This window comes from Hypanus sabinus, chromosome 1, assembly GCF_030144855.1.
Source record: "Hypanus sabinus isolate sHypSab1 chromosome 1, sHypSab1.hap1, whole genome shotgun sequence".
Classification (NCBI taxonomy): Eukaryota; Metazoa; Chordata; class Chondrichthyes; order Myliobatiformes; family Dasyatidae; genus Hypanus; species Hypanus sabinus.
In genome coordinates this window covers 71,150,516-71,175,196 of record NC_082706.1, presented here as the reverse complement: position 1 = coordinate 71,175,196, position 24,681 = coordinate 71,150,516, and the positions used below count along the sequence as shown (strand labels likewise).

Below are 24,681 nucleotides of genomic sequence, written 5' to 3'. Positions count from 1 at the left end.
CCCTCTGTGCTACACTGCCCAGCAACCCCAAATTTAATCCAAGCCTAATCACAGCACAGTTTACAATGACCAAATAACCTACTAACTAGTGGGTCTTTGGACAATGGAAGCTAACTGGAGGACCAGGAGAAAACTCACACATTGAGGGAAGGGGGGCAGAGGAAAACATACAGACTCCTTACAGATGACGTTGGAATTGAACTTCAACACCATGAGCTGTAATAGGATCACACTGACTGCTACACTACAATAATACCCACCCCCTACAAAAATTGTTCTTCAGTACCTGTTTCAATCTTTCCCCTCTCACCTTAAGCCAATGACCTCTATTTTAAATCCCTTACTCTGGGATTTGACTGCTTTGTTCACAAAATAAACTTTTGCCTTACTGCACTCAAGACGTTACTAATGTAACTAATGTTACTAATGTAACGTCTACAGAAAATGGTGGGCACAGCCCAGTCAATCACAGGAAAAGCTCTCCCCACCACTGAGCATATTTACAAGGAGCACTGCCACAAGAAATTAGTATCCATCATCAAGGACCACCACAAACCAGGTCATGTTCTTTTCTCACTAGTACCACCAGGAAGGAGGTATAGGAGATCCCTCTCCAGTAGGTTCAGGAACAGTTTTTGCCTTGCAACAATCAGGTTCCTGAACCATCATGAATAACTTATGGCAGGATATAGTATTAATGGTAAGACTCTTGGCAGTGTGGAGGATCAGAGGGATCTTGGGGTCCAAGTCTATAGGACACTCAAAGCAGCTGTACAGGTTGACTCTGTGGCTAAGAAGGCATACGGTGTATTGGCCTTCATCAATCATGGAACTGAGTTTAGGAGCTGAGAAGTAATGTTGCAGCTATATAGGACCCTGGTCAGACCCCACCTAGAGTACTGTGCTCAGTTCTGTTCACCTCACTATAGGAAGGGTGTGGAAGCCATAGAAAGGGTGCAGAGGAGATTTACAAGGATGTTGCCTGGATTGGCGAGCATGCCTAATGAGAATAGATTGAATGAACTCAGCCTTTTCTCCTTGGAGCGATGGAGGATGAGAGGTGACCTGATAGAGGTGTATAAGATAATGAGGCATTGATCATATGGATAGTCTGAGGCTTTTTTCCCCCTGGGGAAAAGTTGCCACAAGAGGACACAGGTTTAAGGTGCTGGGGAGTAGGTACAGAGGAGATGTCAGGGGTAAGTTTTTTTACTCAGAGAGTGGTGAGTGCATGGAATGGGCTGCCAGCAATGGTGGTGGAGGCGGATACGATAGGGTCTTTTAAAAGACTTTTAAGATACGTACATGGAGCTTAGTAAAATAGAGGGCTGTAGGTAAGCCTAGTAATTTCTAAGGTAAGGACATGTTTGGCACAACTTTGTGGGCCGAAGGGCCTGTATTGTGCTGTAGGTTTTCTATGTTTCTATTAACTCCACACACCTAATCTCAACTGATTCCACAACCTATAGACTCACTTTCAAGTATTCTACAACTAACGTCCTTTGTATTGTTTGTTTATTTATTATTTGTGGGGCTTTTTTGTATTTGCAATTTGTCTTCTTTTCCACATTGGTTGTTTGTTTGCTGTGTAGTTTCTCATTGATTCTATTATATTTCTTTGTTTTACTGCAAATGTCTTCCAGAAAATGAATCTCAGGGTAGTATATGCTGACATATATGTACTTCAATAATAAATTTATTTTGAACTTTAGATTTGATTTAAAATTTTGGTCTTTCAGAAATACCAGATACAAGAACTAAAGTTAGACTGTAGCTTAGGCCTCCACAATACTCAAACAATATTTCAATAAGGTATCTCAAACTGATGAATCCTAGAACTTTTCTTCACTTACAATGTGTCAGGTGTGCAGAACAAAATTAAGGCCTTATTCCTTTGTTTGCTTATAAACAAGACTTAATTACTTCCACACAATGTGACAGCAGCTACAAAATAGATTACGCATTTGACTAATCAGTAAAAAGAGTTCAGATATGTTTGGGAATAAAAGGAATTTTCAATTGGCAGCATTATGCAAGAATCATGGAAATGAAAATCATTATTACCTGCAAAAGTAATCAATAGAGACAATAAATCAATAAATACTCTTATCATCTTATAAGTCATAGAGCTCTACGTCACAGAAACATGCCCTTTGGCCCACCTAGTCCACACCAAAATATTAATCTGCATCATCCTGCAGCCAGACTACAATCCTCCATACCCCTCCCATCTGAGTACTTATCCAAATTGCTCTTGAAACTAACCTGCATCCTTCACTTCTACTTGCAGCTCATTCACACTGTCACCACCCTCTGAATTAAAAAGTTCCCCCTCAAGTTCCCTTAATTATTTCACCTTTCACCCTTCACCTATGACCCAAACTCACTGGAAAAAGCCTGCAATTTATACCCATCATAAATTTTAAATACCTCTATCAAATTTCTCCTCATTCTCCTACACTCGGGTAAAAAGTCCTAATCTATTCAACTTTTCCATGTAGCTCAAGTTTTCAAGTCCTGACAACATTCTTGGCACCAATATAGCAGGCCCATAACTTACTAACCCTAACCTGCATATCTCTACAATGTGGGAAGAAACCGGACCATCTGGAGGAAACCCACACTGTCATGGGGAGAATGTACAAATTCCTTAAAGACAGTGGCAGGAATCGAACCCTGATCTTAGGTTAGGCAAAATTAAATCTCCTACCAGAGTCATAATGAACTGAAAAATCCATATATCACAAATTGCTGAATTAAACATCTCACCTGCAGCATGGCATCATTATCGTGGAGGTCAGGGATGCTCTGCAGCAGACAATTCCATATCCTCACATCATTGAGTACAACACTCATCCCACCTCCTGTCAGAGGGTGACGCATATTGTACGCATCTCCCAAAAGCAGCACACCTGGATAAAGACACAACTCTTCAGTAGAACAAATAAAGGAGTAGACTATTTTCTAAACAGGGAGACAATTCAGAAATCTGAAGTGCAAAGGGATTTGGAAGCCCTCGTTCAGGATTCCCCAAAGGTCAACTTGCAGGTTAAATCAGTGATAAGGAAGGCAAATGCAATGTTAACATTCATTTCAGAGGACTAGGACTAGAATATTTATTTATTTAATTGAAATGCAGCATGGAATAGGCCCTTCCAGCTGAAACCACACAGCAGACCCCCATTTTAACCACAGCTTAATCATGGGACAATTGACAATAATCAATTAACCTAACAATTGGTATGTCTTTGGACTGTGGGAGGAAACCGGAGCACCTGGAGGAAACACACGTGGTCACGGGTAGAACGTACAAATTTCTTATGGACGGTGGTAGGAAAGGAAGCCAGATTGCTGGTACTGTATATCATTGTGCTAACCACTACACTACAATGCCGCCCTAATATAAAAACAAAGATGTAATGCTGAGAACTGTGAACAGTTTTGGGCCCCCAATCTAAGAAAAGATGTGCCGGCATTAGAGGGGGTATGGAAGAGGTTAATGGGAGGATTCTGGGAATGAAAGGGTTAACATGAGTGTTTGATGACTCTGGGCCTATATTCACTGGGATTAAGAAGAATGAGGGAGGATCTTATTGAAACCTATTGAATACTGAAAGGACTATATACAGTGGCCCTGGAGAGGACGTTCCCTACAGTGGGAGAGTCTAGGACCAGACGGCACAGCCTCAGAACACAAGGACCTTTAGAACCTACGTGAGACTGAGAGAGAGAGAGAGAGAGAGAGAGAGACACACACACACCCCCCCCCCCCCGTAGAAATGAATAAACAGTTCACATTTTAGGCCAAGACTAAGGAAGGGTCAATCCTGATGAAGGGTCTCGGCCCGAAACATCGACTGTTTATTCATTTCCACTGATGCTGCCTAACTTGCTGAGCTCCTTAAGCATTTTATCTGTTGCTATGTCTTCATATAGATGTCACTAATATAATTTCACTCCTCCAGAAACTAGACTAGGACATTGACGAATGTTTGCTTTCGTTGGTCAAAAAGAGGTTTGGATTCAGTGAATAAAAACACAAAATTCTGGCAGAACAGGAGTCACCCCTGATGAAGGGTTTTGGCCCAAAACGTCGTCACTACCTCCTCCCATAGATGCTGTTTGGCCTGCTGAGTTCTGCCAGCATTTTGTGTTTTTATTTATTTCCAGCATCTGCAGATTCACTCGTGTTGCCTTTGGATTCAGTGAACATTACTTAGCATGTACCCTAAGTAAATTTAACAATGCTTTTCCAAGAAGTCAAGACAAATTTTACAGCGCAAACCAGCAACTCAAAGGATCTGCTCGGAGGCTCACTCTGCCCAACTAGAAATGAAAATGGACGGTCTAATTAGGACACAATCATCATGCAGTAGTGATCCCTCCCATACTTCACTTAAAACTTTCCACAGAACAAATTCAGAGTGACCTTCAACAAATGACTTGATAAACTTTGCATCTGAATGTTTTGATATTTGTATAAATGGCTGAATATTATTATTGCATTTGCAATCATACTTAGTTCTATCTTATACAAAACAAGGACTTCATATCATGCTAAACATTAGACTGAAATTGTATCTTGTCATTTGAGATAGATTAGCTTTATTTATTACATGTACATCAAAACATACAGAGAAATGCTTCTTTTATATCAACAGGAGTCTGAGGAATGTGTTGGGGCAGCCTGCAAGTGTCATCACACTTCCAGTGCCAACATAGCATGCCACAACTCATTAACTCAAATCCGTTAAGACTTTGGAACTCCAGATGAAATCTGAGCACTTGGATAAAATCCATGTGGTCATAGGGAAAACGTACATATTCCCTATAAACAGTGGTGGGAATGGAACCCTGAACGGTGATTGCTGGTGCTCCAAAGCATTGCACTAACCGATATGTTGCTATGCTGCTCCTAAGCACAAGCTCTTGGCAGTTTCTTTTATTGAACAACACGTTAAAAAGCAAAGGTGGCAAGTGAGAAGCAAAATATTTACCATGATCTGTTTAAAATACATTTCTATTTTACATATAAAGCCGCTTAAAACTAAATAATTCCCAACCAATTTACATGTACATGATCCAGAATGAGCATAGACAGGGAAAGCCAATGGGTGTGACTAGACACCTAATTTTCCTTCTGTTTAAAAGAAGGAAAGCAAAACACTGACTTCTTTGCTTATTTATAACTGTACCTGGCTTGTTTACTGGTGATGGAGGGAGAAAGCTTGCAGGCATGGTCCGTAGACGATCATTCTGAACTGCATGTAGGAATGGTTCTTTTATATGCTCTGTTAAAAAGTAATCAGGATCCAATTTAGTGCTTACAAACAATTTCAGCAGCATAGATTAAATTCCACTTTCAACGCAGTTTTGTGACGATGAGCACAACCTCTCTACTTTGCTTTCTATTTGGACTATTTAATTTAAATTTTATATACAGTCGATTCTGGTTAATTGGGTGGCAGATGATTTGGGACAATTCTTAAAGAAGAAATACTAATCAAGAAAATATCCAGGATCCCTTAGTTTATTTGGGACTATGTCACATAATTGGGGCAGGAGACTGTTGCTGAGCAGTTTCTAACTAGCACCAGCCGCATGCACTTTTGTGACCACTGTGCTTAGAGCAAATGCTTTTTAAATAGCGTCAGTGTGTGCACTTGTGTTTAAAAAGCAGTGATTTTTGTCACTGAAAGTTGGCTAGAAAGAAGATTTCTAAAACATGAAGATTTGGAGAATGCAATCATTGATAGCATTGTCTGAAGATGCCCATTATCTACCTTGGGTGTCTACACTGATTTAGTTCATTTACAGTCAATCAAAATAACACGGCAGCGTACACTGAAACTATTCACTATCAATAAATATTAAGAACTCATACAAAGTTTTATACTACTCTAGTTGTATTGATTGTGTTCCGATTTGTTTTGCATTTTATTACTCAGTTAAGCAGTAGCTCTTTTTTTTAAATACCTTTTTTTGTGACACTTTGGCTAATTGGAGTGGCCACTTAATTGCCAAAATGTACTGATCCTGATTTGTCCCAATTAACCAGAATATTTCTAAATTGTAATTTTAGTTTGTTTCTATACAAGGTACTGTATTGCTGCCACAAAACAGCAAACTTCATGACACATGTCAGTGACATTAAACTTGGTTCTGATTCTGACAGATACTATGATTAAGGCCAATTGTTACATACCCTGTGGGTATCTTGTGACTGCCTTATGACCATGATGTAATTGTCTTGTGATGGTGAGGTGATGTAATTTTCCCGCCAGTGTGAGGTAATGATGTAATGTTCCAACAGGTATATAAGGGGACACCCCTGTTGTGACACGGGTTAGTTCAATAGTCAGCTCACTAGCTAGTTTTGCTGCGTATTCATCTCAAGACGCAGTTTCATTTTTAAAGTAGAGTTTTCACTTTCTATTGTAAGGAGCAAAAACCTTTGTGCCAGCAGTTTCGCCAATCGCTGCCAGTTCTGGTTTGTTGCATCTTTGATTTACCTTTACAGTCGAGTTGGAGAGTGAAGATTTTACTGAAGTACGGGAACTCGAAGGATTGAGTAAAGTTGGTGTCATTCGATGGTTTTATAAAGGATCGACCCTATTGAATCTTCATTCAGGAATAGTGGCCTGCATCTGAGATAACTCCTGCAAGATCAGGAAGGTTTGTGCAGTGTTCACCTTCCAGCAGCAAAAGGTCAGTTCTTTTAAGCAGTTTCATTTCCTTCATCGTGAATCCTTTGGACAAGGCATCTCTCAACTCTAATCAGCAGATTCGTCATCTTCTTCAGAGAAATTGTTGTTGCAGTAAAGTCTCTCCTCACTGACCGTATAAATCACTTGGCCTTTCAAATTTACCACTTTAAGACTGTGTTCGAATTTACCACTTTAAAAACTATTCCAGAGTGGCTGTTTGTTAAATTGCTGTACAGCAGTTAACTTCCGGTTAGGTTAATCGTTTGTTTACTTCTCACTTTTGTTGAGCAGAGTTTAATAAATGTTTGTTTGTTTATAAAACCTGACTCAATTCTATATTCATTGTTGCCGGCCACATGACACAATGTACATTATGGACTTCATACCAACAGATTCACAAGAGTATACAGGGTGCTGCAGCATATCTTGTGGGCAAGGTACAGAAGTTATATAAATGCAAGTACTTGGTACACTTACTCATATTATACTGTACATGTATTTATTTTGTGAATATACAATTGAGATTGTGCAACCCAGTTTGTTTTCCCAGCAGCTGGTTTTGCTGTTAAAAGTAAGATTTTATAAAATGAGTATATTCTGAACTGAGAAATTTAAATGAACACGAGGCATATAGATAACAAGGTCAAAAGAGTGTTGAAAGAAACTGGGAAGGAGTCACAAACCCATATCCAAAAATTGGCAGATGTGCAGGCTCAGCAGATCAATCCAACAAAGGGAAAATTAATTTCAACTCAGTTTAAAAACCAAAGTATTCTGCTATACCTGGAAGCTGTGGATAGATTTTCTCAATCATGTAATCTTTAAGATGTCTTGGCATTTCCCCTCTGATGTCCACAAGCACTCGCGTTTCATTGGATGAAATTTGGTAGACAAGAATAGGGCTAGGATCAGCAAGGACAAGTTCTGCGTGGTTAGGTTTGAATTGTGGCATGTCCTATAAACATAAAGTACAGATGGTAAGCTTTAGTGCCATACTTCATTCTATTTCAGTAAAGTTTCTTCAAAACTGTTTGATCTTAAAATTATGGTTCTAACAGTTTGCAGCATATACAGCCAAAAGGTAGTACAATAGTGCAGAGCCGCTTTACAGTGCCAGTGATATTGAGTTTAATTTCCATCACTGTCTATAAGGAGTTTATACATTCTCCCTGTGACCCTGTGGGTACCCCCATTTCTTCCTCAATTCCAATGAGGTATAAGTTAGGGTAAGCAAGTTTTGGGCACACTACATTGGCACTGGAAGCATGGCAAGACTTGTGGGCTGTCCCAGTACAATCCTTCAAATGTGCTTATTGTTGACATAAATGATGCATTTCACTGTGTATTTCAACATACATGTCACAATTAAAGATAATCTTTAAGACCCATTTAATGCATCCATTTACAACAGTAAATGTTATTGACCCAATGAGGAGGACTTCCAGTGGCTGTAATGGAGTAGGCTGCAGTAGCTACGTGCTCCGAAATTATTTGCTTACTTTGCTGTTTAAACCTATCTCGGTGAGAGCACCATGAGTAGAAAACACTCTAGAAAAGAGCTTACTTTAGAGACTTTGGCTGAAATGTCTCAACAAATGTCAGAGAGACTCGAAAAACTGGATAAACTGGATTTCTTGGAATCCAAGTTTGACTTGTTACAGAATTCCTTCGACCTGATTAAATCTGAACTGAAAAAGCTTAATCAGAAACTTGGAAGTATGCAGCAGACTGTGAATGACCATGAAATTCGTATTAAGCTACACAAAGAATCTCTGCCGGTGTTGCAGAAGGATATCGAAGGTTTCATGAAAATTTCTAAGGAACAACTTAAAAAATACGACGCATTACTGAAGAAACTTACAGATTTGGAGACCAGGAACCGAAGGTGCAATATCAGAATTCTTGGGCTTCCTGAAAAACTGGAGGGTAATCAACCTATCGATTTTTGTGCTCAAATGCTGAAAGATTTATTCCCTGATATATTATCGGAACTACCAAAATTTGAGCGCGTTCACCGAGTTACCCCGCCTAATTGGGATCCTGCCAAACCTCGCTCTATTATCATTCACTTTTATGACTATCAGATTAAAGAACAGATCCTTCGTGAATCAAGGAAGAAACGTATATTACAATTTGGTGATCAACAGTTTCGGATCGTTCAAGATTATCCACCGGAAGTTTTAAGAGCTAGACAGGCTTTTAAAGAGGTCACGGCTGACCTTTTTAAGCTTGGCTGTTGCCTTTCTCTCAGAGATCCGTGTAAACTCAAGGTTACTACTTCTGATAAGGTTTCTTGGTTTACGAAGCCTGAAGAAGCTAAGAGATTTTTACATAGTCTCCATGCTTAAATTTAACCTTGAGTTGCTTTATGCTAAATGTTTTAATTTCAGGTGTTCAATCAAGTAATTGGAGCTTTGTTGATAACAAGGTTTCTTGGTTTTACGAAGTTTTAATCATTTGTTTGATTAAGTAACTGGCGCCTTGTTATCTTTCAAACTATGCAAAATATGCAGGCAGACTGCATCCATTTTCTCTTTTGTTGTTTTCCACCTCCATATGGGTCCTCTAATGTTACTTTCTCGCAGCTCTTTTTAAACAAAACGTTATATTCTCTCAGTGTTATTTTTATTTTTACCTTCCTTTTAGTAATTTGAAAGTAATTATGTAGGGTATACATGTAGTAATTACTGAGGAATTAAACTATAGGGTGTTTTGTTTTACTTTAAATTCATTCAGATTTTTCCTATCTTTTGATTATTTATACTCTTTTTGGTCTTTTACTGTTTTTCAATAGTATACAATATTCTATTGCTGGTTTTTGGTTTTTTCATTATTTTACATTTTGTCATTTTGTTTTTTTTCTCCCTTGAATGCCTTAAATTAGTCATGTAGGAAATTATCTAAACCGCCTCCCTTTCTAATTATTTTCTATTTGTTTCTTTACTCCTTTTCTTTGCACTGGCAAGTATATATTGTTTTACTTATTGATTTTCCTTATTTGTCTTCCCTTTTTACCGAGATTAATACATATTTTCCCATGGTTTTTTCTCGTAAATAGCGAACTTATTTACTTTGATTTTTTTTTTGTATACATATATTTACAATTGTTTATTCAGCTCAGCTGAATAAATATATATTTTTTGGACCCGCCGGAGTTTTGGGTTGGGAATGTTAGAACTAGTCTTCAGCCTCCCTTGGCTGATTTCTCTCTTTGGGGTGTGGGGGGGGAGGGAAGGGGGAAATGGGTTCTTCCAGAAAGCTGATTGGAGGTTTTTACTGTTTTATTTATTTGCTATCTACATGTCTGTGATTACCTTTTATACATTACTAAAGGATACTTGATGGATTCTTTTATTAATATACTCAGCTTTAATGTGAAAGGTCTAAATAACCCTGTTAGACAAAATAAGATTTTCTCTTATATCAAGAAAACTTAAAACTCATAATCTTTCTCCAAGAAACCTATATTCGTAAAGATGATATTTCACGCTTTTTCAAAGGATGGAAGGGTATACATTTTCACTCACCCCCTCAATCTAGATCGAGAGGCATCTCTATCCTGTTTGATCAGAATGCATCCTTTATTCAACATAATGTAATTTCTGACACAAATGGGCACTTTGTTATTGTTTCAGGTAGTCTTGGGAACAAACTAATTGTATTTGCAAATGTATATGCTCCAAGTACAGATGACTCCTTGTTCTTTGAACGTCTTTTCTCTTTTCTGCCTGATTTGAATTGGTATTCCTTAGTGATGGGTGGAGATTTTAATTTTTGGCTTGACCTTATTAGATCACTCTTCAAGTAAAATCCCTGTCACTAATAAATCAGTCCTACTTTTAAAATCTTTTCTATTTCAATGTGGTATTCTCGACGTATGGCATTTTTTACACCCCCAAGAAAAGGAATATTCATATTTCTCTCAGGTTCATCATATGTACTCACGGATTGATTATTTTTTTTAATAGATAGAAACTTGCTTCCACTGGTTCGATCCTGTGATTATAAGGAGATTGCTTTGTCTGATCATGCACCTGTGCTTCTGGCTTTAAGATTACCTGTTTACTCTGTACCAAACAGAAGTTGGCGTTTTAACTTATTATTGTTATCTGATAAAAATTTTCTAAAGTTTTTGGAAAACCATATTACTTTTTTCTTTAAAGAAAATTTTAAAGGAGATACTGCAGGTACTATAGTCTGGGATACTTTTAAAGCATATATTCATGGAGAAATGATCTTACTCTACCTATATAAAGAAAAAAGCTGATAAAGAAAGGTCTGACCTAGCAGCAATATTAAAAGATCTTGATCGAAAGTATGCCCTATCTCCAGATCCAACTATATATAATAAGCGTATTGAAATCCAATCCAAGTATAATCTTCTGCTGACTTACCCAATTGAACAACAGCTGTTGAGAGATAAAACTCAAATTTACATTCACGGGGATAGAACAGGTAGTTTATTAGCCAATCGCTTAAAATCTTTTACAGTTAATCGTCAAATCACAGAAATTTTTAAAGATAGTGGCACTAAAATATCGGACCATTCTGAAATTAACAACATATTTAAAGACTTTTACCTTAAGTTGTATCAGTCTGACTCTTCCTTAGATGATACCTATATGAATGCTTTTTTCAGTAATACCAACATTCCTACATTGTCTGCTGATAGCCTAACACAGTTAGATCAGCCTATTTCCAATGAAGAAGTGGCTGAGGCTATACGTGCTTTACATTCTGGTAAGACCCCAGGACTTGATGGCTTTCCTGGGGAGTTTTATAAAACTTTCACTACGTTACTTACACCTTATTTATCCTCTGTTTTATCAGAGTCCTTTAAATCAGGTAAACTCCCTCAATCTTTTTATGAAGCTTTTATTTCTCTTATTCTTAAAAAAAAATCCAGCTGAATGTTCTTCACACAGACTGATCTCTTTATTAAATGTTGATGCAAAAATCTTATCCAAAATCTTAGCTCGAAGACTTGAAAATATTTTACCATCTATTATATCACATGACCAGACAGGATTTATTAAAAATCGTTACTCACATTTTAATATACGTCAGTTATTGAATGTGATATATTCACCATCCAAAAAAATATCAGAGTGTATATTATCCTTAGATGCAGAAAAAGCCTTTGATAGGATTGATGAAATTATCTTTTTAAGACCTTAGAAAAGTTTAATTTTGGGCCTAATTTTATTCGTTGAGTTAAATTAATTTACTCGTCTCCTACCGCTCAGGTTATTACTAACTCTCAAATTTCTAAGCCCTTTAAATTACAGCGGGGAACTGGACAAGGTTGCCCTCTTAGTCCTTTACTTTTTGCTTTAGCTATAGAACCCTTAGCAATAGCATTTCGCGAATCTAAGGACATTTCTGGTATACTAAGGGAAGGTATGACTCATAAAATTTCATTATTCGTTGATGATATTTTACTTTTTATCTCTAACACTGAAACTTCTTTACCTTCGGTTCTTTCTTTAATTTCCCAGTTTAGTTCTTTTTCAAGATATAAGCTGAACTTACATAAAACTGAGCTATTTTCTTTAAATTACCCAATGTCACCAAATGCCAAATTTCCATTCCAAGTTGTCACAAGTCAATTTACATATCTAGGTATAACAATTACTAAAAACTTCAAGAATGTATTTAAAGAAAACTTAAACCCCTTATTGATTTATGTGAAAAAGACTCTTTCTAAATGGTCTCCTCTTTCTTTATCCCTAATTGGCCGAATTAATTTGATTAAAATGAAGATTATCCCTAAATTTTTATATCTTTTTCAGGCCTTACCTATTTTTATTCCTAAGACCTACTTTGATTCTTTAGATTCAATTTTAACATCTTATATTTGGAATAATAAGCAAGCTCATTTAAGTAAAGTTTACCTACAAAGAAATAAAGAGATGGGTGGATTAGCCCTACCCAATTTTAGGTTTTACTATTGGGCTGCCAATATAAGGAATATTACTTTCTGGTCCTATTATATTTATTGTAAAGATTGCCCATCATGGGTCTCCTTAGAAGTTAATTCTGTAAAAAATTCCTCTATTGTCTCTCTTCTTGGATCATATTCTTCTTTTTCAGCAAATAAAATAACAGATAACAAACTTTAAGGATCTGGTCTCAATTTAGGAAATTTTTTGGTTCAGCGAATTTTTCATTATCATCTCCCATTCTCCTTAATTTTTGTTTTTATCCCTTCCATGACTGACAAAGTCTTTAAGGACTGGGATGAACTAGGTATTAAGTGTTTTTGGGACCTGTTTATCTCAGGATCTCTTGCTCCACTTGACCAATTGTCAAATAAATTTGCACTCCCAAAAACACATTTTTACAGATACCTTCAAATTAGAGATTTCTTACGTTTCCAATTAACTACTTCTCCTATAGGTCCTGATAAAAATTTACTAGACGATCTTTCAAATTTAAAACCTTTTGTTAATGGTTCTATTACCGGTATCTATAACTTGTTGATTGAATCTAGACAAGACTTTTTAGATAAAATAAAAAAAGCTTGGGAGGATGACCTAAATTGTCAGATTTCTGATGATAGATGGAATAAAATTCTTAAACAGGTTAATAAATCATCTTTCTAGGCTCGTCATTCTCTTCTACAATTTAAAGTGGTTCATAGAGCTTACATTTCTAAACAGAAGCTGTACAGTTTTTAGCCGAATGTTTCTCCACTTAGTAATAAATGCAACTCTGCTGATGCCTCTTTAATTCATATGTTTTGGTTTTGCCCTAAAATTGAAAAGTTTTGGCAGGAAGTATTCCATACCTTCTCACAACTTTTTAGGGTCTAATTTGACCCAAATCCCCTTACTGCCTTGTTTGGTATTATTGCAGATGAAGAAATAACTTTAAATACTTCTAACCTACAGATTTTAGTTTTTACCTCTTTTAGCAAGGAGAGCAATCTTGCTTAAATGGGAGTTTACCCCTCCTACACGTCTTCAATGGCTACGTGATATTATGTCTTATTTAAATTTAGAAAAGATCTGCTGCTCAATCTTAAATTTGAAACAATCTTTTTATGATATCTGGGGACCTTTCCTAAATTACTTTTCCAATTTATAAAGTTTAGCAGTGCACAGACTTTTATGTATATTTTTATCTTCTCTTCTTAAGCGAATATGTTTTCTTTTCTAATTTATCCATTATCATCCATCAGCTTTTTTCTTTGGTAGTTGGTAGGGGGTTGACTTTTTTTATATAAAAAATTTCTCTTATGATGTATGACCTATCTTTAAATTTTTGATTACAGAGTGGTATACCTTTGTGTTATGCTGTAACATTTTGATCAATTTTATCACAATATATGAATGTACACAAGTTATGTTGAGATGTATCTATGTGTTGCACTCTGTAAATCTTGTTTTTTTTTCTTCTGAATAAAAATGTTATAAGAAAAGACCCAATGATCCAAAATTCTAGGCAACTCTCAAAAAGAATAGTGCCTTGTGGGAAGAAATTTAACATCAGCAGATCAGTAAACGTTGTACAAGGTCATTAATCTCCGTACAGTAGAATATTAACTAATTAGGGTTAGAGTACAGTGTTCTCGATATCATCCTAGTATCTTGACACTTTCTCCAAGAGATGGTCTCAGTTTCCACTGACCTTACAGTAGTCATTGAGCAGCAGCTTTTGGATTACTTTTCTTATTATAGTGCTTCTAAACAGGGAAAATATACTGACTTCCATTTAAAATTGACTCATCGCTACTTTGATTCCCTATGTACAATTCTGACCCTGTAAATGAACTGTAGAAAACATAGGTTGATGAGAATTTTTTTTCTCTACTGCATTAATATCACTAATTGGCAACCCCCACCCCCCGAGAACTGTATTTATCTCATATTTGCAACTACTATATTTCCATATCCAAGTGCCATTTGAATTGCAGACATTTTGCTTAAGTACCTTAATTAGATGCAATGAGCAAAACATTGCAAAGCAAACTTGAGCAATCTTACCTTCATTATACAGCCAACAAAATGAGATGAAACACTGATTTTGGTCTTCACCAGATTTTTCCTGAATTTAGAGAAATGGCCATCAGCAACCACAGTCAAAGGGGAGCACAGTTCCTGGAATTTTAATGGCTTTTGGTTAGTTGTGTATCAATATGTGAAGTTGCAGTGATAGTGAAGCGCCCAACCTCAAGGATACAGAAATAATCTCACTACTTCTTGTGATTTCAAGTGTGAAGAATCACTTGAAAAAAAAAGGTCCAAATGTAAGGTCTATCATTATCACATAATCACTGATCCTTTGAGTGAGTTCAGGATATGCACAGAGTGTTTGCCGAGCTGTTGGGGAGGGTTTAAACTAAGTTGGCATGGGGATAGGAACCAGAGTGATAGGGCTGAGGAGGAGACCATTGGTATACAAGTTAATGCATTGTGTAATGAAACTGGACAGGCAAGTGATCAGGTAAAATTGCACTCAGTAGAAGTTGTTGAAATGTAACAGGAGGACAAAATTGAAAAGGGTGATGAATACAGGACTGAAGATGTTATATTTGAATGTACACAATATACGGAATAAGGTAAGTGATCTTGTAGCACAGTTAATGATTGGCAGGTATGATATCATGGACATCACAGAGTCATAGCTGAAAGAAGATCAAAGTTGGGAACTAACTATCAAAAGAAAAGGCAGGTCAGCAAAGGGAAGAGGTGTGGCTTTGCTGGTAAAAATCAAATCCTTACAAAGAGGTGACATAGAATCAGAAGGCGTAGAATCCTCATGGGTAGAGTTAAGAAACTGCAAGGGTAAAAAGTCCCTGGTGGGAGCTATACAAACCCTCAAAGAATAGCCAGGATGTGAGATACAAATTTCAACAAGAAATAGAAGTCATGTTACGATTTCAATATGTGGGTAGATTGGCAAATTCAGTTTGGTTCTGAATCACAAGAGAGGGAATTTGTAGAATGCCTACAGATGGCTTTTCAGAGGAACTTGTGGTTGAGCCCATAAGGGGAAAGAAAATTCTGGATTGGATTTTGTGTAATGAATTAGATTTGATTAGGGAGCCCAAGGTGAAGAAACTCTTAGGAGGCAGTGATCATAACATGATAGAATTCACCCTGCAGTTTGAGAGGGAGAAGATAAATCAGATGTTATCAGTGTTACAGTGGAGTAAAGAGAATTGCAGAACCATGAGTGGGGAGCTGACTACAATTGATTGGAAGGGGACACTAGCAGGGATGATGGCAGAACAGCAATGGTTGGAACTTCTGGGGGCAATTCAGAAGGTGCAGGATAGATATCTCAAAGATGAAAAGGTATTCTAAAGGGAGGATGAGGTAACCATGGGTGACAAGGGAAGCAAGTCAAAGGAAGTATAAAAAGGACGAGAGGGCATATAATATAGCAAAAATAAGTGGAAAGTTAGAGTATTGGGAAGCTATTAAAATAAACAGAAGGCAACTAAAAAACATAATGAGTAAAAAGATTAAGTGTGAAGGTAAGCGAGCCAATAATATCAAAGAGGATACCAGAAGTTTTCTCAGATATATAGAGTTAAAGAGATGCTAGTGTATATATTGGACCGCTCGAAAAATGACACTGGGAGTAATGGGGACAAAGAAATGGTGGATGAACTTAAGTATTTTGCGTCAATCTTCACTATGGAAGACACCAGCAGAATGCTGGAAATTTGAAAGTAGGAGAGGCCAGAAGTGAGCGTAACTGCTATCACTAAGGAAAAGGTGCCTGGGAAACTGAAAAGTCTGAAGTTGGATAAGTCACCTGGACCAGATGGACTACACCCCAGGGAACAAATGTTTCCACTGAACCCATGCCCTCATACCTCAACTTTATTCTATCTTCCTTACTTCAGTCGCTTGCCAATTACATCCGCAACACTTCACATGCTTTCAATCCCTTCATAACTTACAATATCCTAACCCCGGCCATTTCATTTCCACCTTGTTCTGTCACTATACAGGTCTATTCCCCCATCAAAAAGGCCTTAAAGCTCTCCACTTCTTTCTCAATAAAAGTTTCCCTCCACTACCACCCTCCTCCATCTGCCAGAACTAATCTTCACCCTAAACAATTCCTAATTTGGCTCCTCCCACCTTCTCCAGACTTAAGGGGTAGCCATGTGCCCCAGCTATGCCCACTTTTTTTTATTAATTGGCTATGTAGAACAGTCCATGTTCCAAGCTTTCTTCCAAGTAATGCTCCTCAACTCTTTCTTCGCTACATTGACAATTGCATTGGTGCTGCTTCATGCACCTATACTGAGCTGATCAATTTCACCAACTTTGGCCCCTACCCTTAAATTCATGGTCCATTTCTGAACCTCCCTCCCCTTTCTCAAATGTGTTTCCATCTCTGAAGCCAAACTGTCAACTGACATCTTTTATAAACCTACCAATTTCCACAGCTACCCTAAGTATACTTCTTCATATCCTGTCTCCTGTAAAGATGCTATTCCCTTTCCTTAGTTCCTTCATCTCCGCCGCATCTGTTCCCAGGACAAGGCTTACCTCCCCAGAGGTGTCCTCCTTCAAAGGACAGGATTTCCTTCCTCCACCATTGATGCTGCCCTCACCTGCGTCTCCATTTCCTTGTCATCATCGCTCACTCCATCGCCTGTCATCTTAACAGTGATAGAGTTCCTGAGCCTCCACATCCAACACATCATTCTCCGCAACTTCTACCATCTTCGATGGGACCCTACTACCAAACATATTTTTAAGCTGCCCCTCTACCTGCTTTTGGCAGGGATCACTCCCTCTATGGTTCCCTTGTCCATTTGATCCTCCCACAAATTGCTATCCGGCACTTCTCCCCACAAGCAGCCTAAGTGCTACACCTGCCCATTCACCTCCTCCCACACATTCATTTAGAGCCCCAAACAGTCCTTCCAGATGAGGCAACACTTCACCTGCAAATCTGCCTGGGGTTGTATATTGTGTCTGATGCTGTCGGGGTCTGGTCCAGTCCAGAACCCGCGTTCCAGGTCTTGATCCGGTCCGCAGACTCTGGGTCTTGCAGCTGTCCCTCCCATCACCCTTGAGCCAGTTAGGATCCTCCTGGTTTTAGGAGGCACACCTGTGGCCAATTCAGCTGCAGGTGTTTATAAGGGGCCTTGGGACTGAGACCAGGCGGGTGGTCATTTGTTCCGTATCCTGCTCTCTGCCAGCTCCGTACTTTGCTCCATATCCTGTTTACCCTGCCCGGGTTCCGACCTGCTCTGTATGTGTTCTGTCCACGTTGGTCTTGTTCCTCTGCTTTTTCTTGCATGCGCTGGTCCTGCTGCTCGGCCCATTTTGCCTTGCTCGTGCTGTCTTGCTGTCTGCCTGCCTCTCCCGAGTTAACTGGGATCATGGCTGTCGTGCTGGTCACCCTGGACCTAGTCCCCATTCTACCCCTTTGCCTCCATTGGGCAGGTCCAGCCGGACTGCTGCTGCCTGGCGGGGTGTTCTGCCCTTTCCTATCCGTTGCCTCCGTCGGGCTGGTCCAGCCGGACTGCCGCTGCCCGGTGGGGTGTTCTGCCCCTTCCCCCCCCCTCACCGCTTCCGATGGGTTGTGCCCCGCACCTGCCTAGGAGTCCTGCCCAGACCGCCGTGTTTCTGCCTGGGAGGCGGCCCTACCCAGGACATATGCGGCCCACCCGGTGGGGGGGGGGCTCTCCTCCAGCCAAACCATGTACCTCAAGACCCCACCTTCTGCCCGAACTCTGGGATCCTCCTGCCCGAACTCCGGGTTCCTGCTCTGCCTGCCCAACTAAGACTCTCTGTCTGCCTGAACCCCAGCATTACCCCTTGCATGCCATGACATTCCCCTCCTGTCCTACCCCTAGTACTTCAGTGCCTGCGTCCTGCACTTGGGTCCATTCCTGTCCCCGTTCCTGACAGATGCTCCTGTTGCAGCCTGCTCTACCTGACATAAATAAACTGGGGGACTGCTTTGTCAAGCACCTTCAATCCATCGTCCACAAGTGGAACTTCCCGGTGGCAAAATATTTTAATTCTGATTCCCATTCCCTTTACATCATGTTGCTCTGTGGCCTCCTTTTGTGCCACGATGAGGTCAACCTTAGGGTGGAGGAGTAACACCTTATAGTCTGCCTTGGCAATCTCCAACCTAATGGCATGAATATGTGAGATATGTGAATATGAAGAGATTGTGGAGGACTTGGTCATGATTTTACAAGAATCGTGAGATTTTGGAATAGTGCTTAAAGAAGGGAGAGTGGCAAAAGACAGGAAATTATAGGCCATTTAGCCTGAACAGTGGTTGGGAAGATGGTGGAGTCCATTATTAATGATGTTTCAGGATACATGGAGGCACATCGTCAACGAGGCCAATATAATTTCCCGTTAGTGGGAATCTTGCCTGACAAATCTATTAGAATTCTTTGAGGAAATATCAGGCAGGATAGACAAAGGAGAGTCAGTAGATGTTTACTTGAATTTTCATAAGGCCTTTGACAACATGCCACACGCAAGGCTGCTTAACAAGGATCCATGGTAATACAGGAAAAATACTATCATGGATACAAGACTAGGGGACTGCTAGGAGGCAAAGAGTTGGAATAAAGAATGTCTTTCTGGTTGGCTGCTGGTGACTAGTGATGTTAGACCATAAGACATAGAAGCAGAATTAGGCCATCTGGCCCATTGAGTCTGCTTCACCATTTAATCATGCTTGATCTTTTTTTTTCTCCTCAACCCCAATTCCTGGCCTTCTACCAGTAACCTTTGATGCCATGTCCAATCAAGAACTAGAGGGGTTAGTATTGGAACTTCTTTTCACATTATGTGTCAATGATTTGATGATGCTTTGTGGCCAAGTTTACAGATGATACAGAGACAGGTGAAGGGACAGGTAGTATTGAGGAAGCAGGGAGCTTACAGAAAGACTTGAACAGATTGAGACAATGGGCAAAGTTGCTTATGGAATATAGTGTAGGGAAGTGTATGGTCTTGCAGTCACTTTGGTAGAAGGAATAAAGATGTAGACTATTTCCTAAACAGAGAGAAAATTCAAAAGTCGGAAGTGCAAAGGGACTTGAGTATGTAGGGTTCCCCAAAGGTTAAATTGCAAGTTGAGTCATAATAAGGTGGCAAATACAATGTTAGCATTGATTTCGAGAAGACTAGAGTAGATGAACAAGGTTGTAATGCTAAGCCTTTATCAGGCATTGGTCAGACTGCACTTGGAGTATTGGAAGTAGTTTTTGGCCTCTTATCTAAGGACAGCTGTGTTGACATTGGAGAGGTTCAGGAGAATGATTCCAGGAATGAAAGGCTTAATGTATGAGGAGCATTTTATGGCTCTGGGCCTGTACTTAACTGGATTTTAGAAATTGAGGGGGAATCTCATTGAAACCTATTTGAGTATTGAAAGCCTAGGTAGGGTGGATGTGGAGCAGATGTTTCCTAAAGCAGAGGAGTCGCGGACCACAGGTCACAGCCTCAGAATAGAGTGATGTCCTTCCAGAACAATTGAGAAGGAATTTTTTTAGTTAGAGGGTGATGAGTCTGTGGAATTAATTGCCTTGGACAGCTGGAGGCCAAGTCACTGAGCACACAAAGTGAATGTTGATAGGTTCATGGTTAGTCAGGGTGTCAAAGGTTACATGAAGACGACAGAATAAGATTGAGGGGGAAAATAAATCAGCTATGATAGAATGGTGTAACACACCTGATGAGCTGGATCACCTATAACATGGATTAAATCGGGGGCCTCCCTAGCCTGACTTACTATTAAATCATTATGTTTATTTTGTGACGAGATCCTAAGGTTTATTCATTACGGACTGTGCCTTTAAAAAGAGAGACTGTGTGTGTATATACTGATTCAGAAAGTGAGAGCACCAAGCAGCTTGTGAGTTGCTATGGTGATGGAAGGGTGGAGCTATATGATGGACAGCTGGTGTTCCACATGTTTGGGATATATACAAGGTCAGCTGGCTGTTCAGACAGACACAGATACACGGAAGACAGAAATACAGAAGAAATAGACACTGGATGAGCTTTGAGTGCCCACGAAAAGGGTGGATCTTGTTCAGTGTGGAAAAGGGTGACTAGTGGAAAGCTATTGATGTATTTAACCCTTGCCTGGGTTGATAGCTTTACCACATGAAGATGGTACCTTTTTTTGTGTGGTCACAGTCGGTAACTTTAACAGGACTTTGGAGGACAATGGAAAGATCGACGGCATCAGCTTTCTTGAAAAGCAAATCACCTCTCTCTCTCTCCTCAGTTCTACTCAACTCAATATCACAAACTGAACTGACCTCATTCCTATACCATCGTAAGATTGTATCGTTTACCACCTAAGCTCGAAGAAGTTTGGGGTTTTATACTTACACAGTCAAACCCTGCTAACCTGTTTGATTTATCTGGTTTTTAATATTACTAAATTATGTAGATACAAATAAACTAGCGTTTTGTTTATAGCGAAACCAGACTCCAGGTGTGCTCCATTTCTGCTGGTTCTTTGAACCCATTACGGGGTACATAACAATTTATTCAGAGAAATAAAAGGGAAGTTAATTAATTAAGATTCAGATTTATCACATGTAGATTGGAACATACTGCAAAATGTGTCATTGTGTTGACAACCAACACAACCCAAGGACGTGCTAGGAGACAGCCAATACTGTAAGTATCACCGCACATCCTGATGCTAACACAGCATGCCCTCATGTTCAGCAGAACATAATAAAACAGACACAACCAAGCCCATTTTCTCCATCCCTACCCACCTCCCCCACATACACAAACACAAACTTCCAGCTCCAGTACAGGTCAATGCTAAGGCCTAAGACTTTACGACCAGGCTTCTGATTTACCTTATGGATTTGATCTTCAATATCAACCCCCAGTGATGGGACTCCAAACTCCAGGCTCCAACACCAACTGACTGGCCCTTTTGACCGACTAACCTGTGACTTCTCCTTACATGGATATCCAATCCCAGGACTAACCTGGGACAGCCCGACATTTAAGGATGTCCTTTGTAATTTGTCCACATCACTGACCTATGGACACATAGCTGAGGCCTAGTCTCTGGATTCATTCAAATTAGGAATCAGCATTTTCTGTTCAGCTTTCAGAAGAAAATATATACTAGTATGATAGCTAGTGATTCAGTGCTTTGTGGTGTTTATTCTGAAGCATACAAATTATAGCACATGTAGAATGTTAACAAGTAGCAGCCCCTGAGAAAATTTTAATTTAATCAGGGAATAGATCATATGCAGAGGATACTTCATTGATGTGCTCAATGCAAACAGGAACAGATCCATTCTAAAGTCAACACTCTGACCAGTCAACTTTTAGAAATGGGAAAGGTTTGTGTACATTATTTCTATCAAGGCTCTGCACCTCCATACTGCGGGGGTAACCTTTTCCAATGAAAACCATACAAACCTTTACATCTCCACTTCCTTTTTCTCTGTACTGTACGCCAGTAACTCTACCATCTTCTTCCAGTAAATGCATCACTGTTCCTTCAATGAACCTTACGCTGCAATAGAGCCATCAAGAAATTATTTCTATTTTAACCCAATCATTAGAAATTGACACACTATTACATTAGCAACTGCTCAGATTCTAGCATCTGTGGTCTCTAATGTGTACAAAATTATTTGCTTATTGATTCTTCTAGATTTTTTAAACGCTGCTGAACATTGTATCTGATTAAAAGACCATAAGATACACTCAGTAGCCACTTTATTAGGTACACATTAACACCAGCTCATTAATGCAAATATCTAATCAGCCAATCATGTGGCAGCAACTCAATGCACAAAAATCATACAGACATGGTCAAGAGGTTCAGTCCTGTTCAGACCAAACATCAGAATGGGGAAGAAATGTGATCCAAGTGACTTGATTTTTGGTGCCAGATGGGGCACCTTGTGCATCTCAGAAATTGTTGATCTCCTGGGATGTTCATGCAAAACAGTCTCTAAAGTTTAGAGAGAATGGTGTGAAAAACAAAACAAAAAAACACCCAATGAGTGGCAGCTCTGTGAGCAAATTCAGCTTGTTAATGAGAGATGTTAGAGGAGAATGGCCAGACTAGTTCAAGATGACAGGAAGACGACAATTAACCATGTTTTACAACAATGGTGTGCAGAAGAATACCGCTGAATGCACAATACATAGAAACATAGACAAACAAACAAACAAAGCCCACAATGCTGTGCCGAATATGTACTTACTTTAGAAATCACCTAGGGTTACCCATAGCCCTCTATTTTTCTAAGCTTAAAAGACCCTATTGTATCCGCCTCCACCACCGTCGCCGGCACCCCATTCCACGCACTCATCACTTTGCATAAAAAAACTTAGCCCTGACATCTCCTCTGTACCTTCTTCCAAGCACCTTAAAATTGTGCCCACTCATGTTAGCCACTTCAGTCCTGGGAAAAAGCCTTTCACTATCCTGACGATCAATGCCTCTCATCATCTTATACACGTCTATCAGGTCACCTCTCATCCTCCATTGCTCCAAGGAGAAAAGGCTGAGTTCATTCAACCTATTCTCATTAGGCATGCTCCCCAATCCAGGCAACATCCTTGTAAATCTCCTCTGCACCCTTTCTATGGCTTCCACACCCTTCCTGTAGTGAGGCAACCAGAACGGAGCACAGTTCTCCAAGTGGGGTCTGACCAGGGTCCTATAAAGCTGCAACATTACCTCTCGGCTCCTAAACTCAATCCCACAGTTGATGAAGGCCAATGCACTGCGTGCCTTCTTAACATACGGTTCCTGAACCTTACTATCCTTTCCCTGTCTCATTGGAACGTACCTATGCAGAACACCAAGCAAATATCCCCTAAACATTTGCCACATTTCTTCCGTACATTTCCCTGAGAATGTCTGTTCCCAATTTATGCTTCCAAGTTCCTGCCTGATGGATTCACATTCCTCCTTACTCCAATTAAATGCTTTACTAACTTGTCTGTTCCTATCCCTTTCCAAGGCTATGGGAAAGGAGACAGATTTGTGATCACGGTCTCCAAAATGCTCTCCCACTGAGAGACCTGATACCTGACCAGGTTCATTTCCCAATACCAGACCAAGTACAGCCTCTCCTTTTGTAGGTTTATCTACATATTGTGTCAAGAAACCTTTCTGAACACATCTAACAAACTCCACCCCATCTAAACCCCTAACTCTAGGGACCTACCAATCGATATTTGGGAAATTAAAATCTCCCACGACAACCCTGTTACTATTTCATCTTTCCAGAATCTGTCTCCCTATCTGCTCCTTGATGTCCCTGTTACTATTGGGTGCTGTATAAAAAAAAACTCCCAGTAGAGTTATTGAGCCCTTCCTGTTCCTAACTTCTACCCACAGAGATTCAGTAGACAATCCCTCCATGACTTCCTCCTTTTCTGCAGCTGTGACACTACCTCTGATCAGCAGTGCCACGCCCCCACCTCTTTTGCCTCCCTCCCTGTCCTTTGTGAAACATCTGAAACCCAGCACTCAAAATAACCATTCCTGCCCTGAGCCATCAAAGTCTCTGTAATGGCTACAACATCATAGCTCCAAATACTGATCCAGGCTCTAAGCTCATCTGCTTTGTTCATGATGCTTCTTGCATTAAAAAAGACACATCTCAAACCATCGATCTGAGTGTGTCCCTTCCCTATCACCTGCTTATCCTCCCTTTCACACTGTCTCCAAGCTTTCTCTGTTTGTGAGAATACGGTGAACCTTGAAGTGGATGGGCTACAGCAGCAAAAGACCACGAGCATACATTCTGTGAACACGCTACAAGAGGTAACTAATGAAGTGGCCACTGAGGTTACGATACGAATTATGACATTCAGCATATCAGCTCTGATACGCCATTTGATCATGGTGAAGTTTTAATACATTCAATACATAATGTATTTCAAAATACATTTTAATACATTTTTATCTTGAAACTTGCACTTGCTTTCTCAGGTTTCGGTCACTGAACGATGTG

The 24,681-nt window shown here is 39.6% G+C and overlaps 1 protein-coding gene across 2 annotated transcripts in view; it reads right to left on the bottom strand.

The window, feature by feature from the left end:
• sqlea (squalene epoxidase a) overlaps positions 1-24,681 on the bottom strand; it is a 44,307-nt gene that overhangs the window by 13,038 nt on the left and 6,588 nt on the right. For both annotated transcript variants that reach the window (XM_059970867.1, XM_059970861.1), the window contains exons 5-9: positions 22,121-22,217; positions 14,696-14,809; positions 7,491-7,662; positions 5,196-5,291; positions 2,770-2,912 (exon numbers count right to left, since the gene is read on the bottom strand). In XM_059970867.1, the coding sequence (XP_059826850.1) occupies positions 2,770-2,912; positions 5,196-5,291; positions 7,491-7,662; positions 14,696-14,809; positions 22,121-22,217 (622 nt within the window). The remainder of the gene's footprint in view (positions 1-2,769; positions 2,913-5,195; positions 5,292-7,490; positions 7,663-14,695; positions 14,810-22,120; positions 22,218-24,681) is intronic.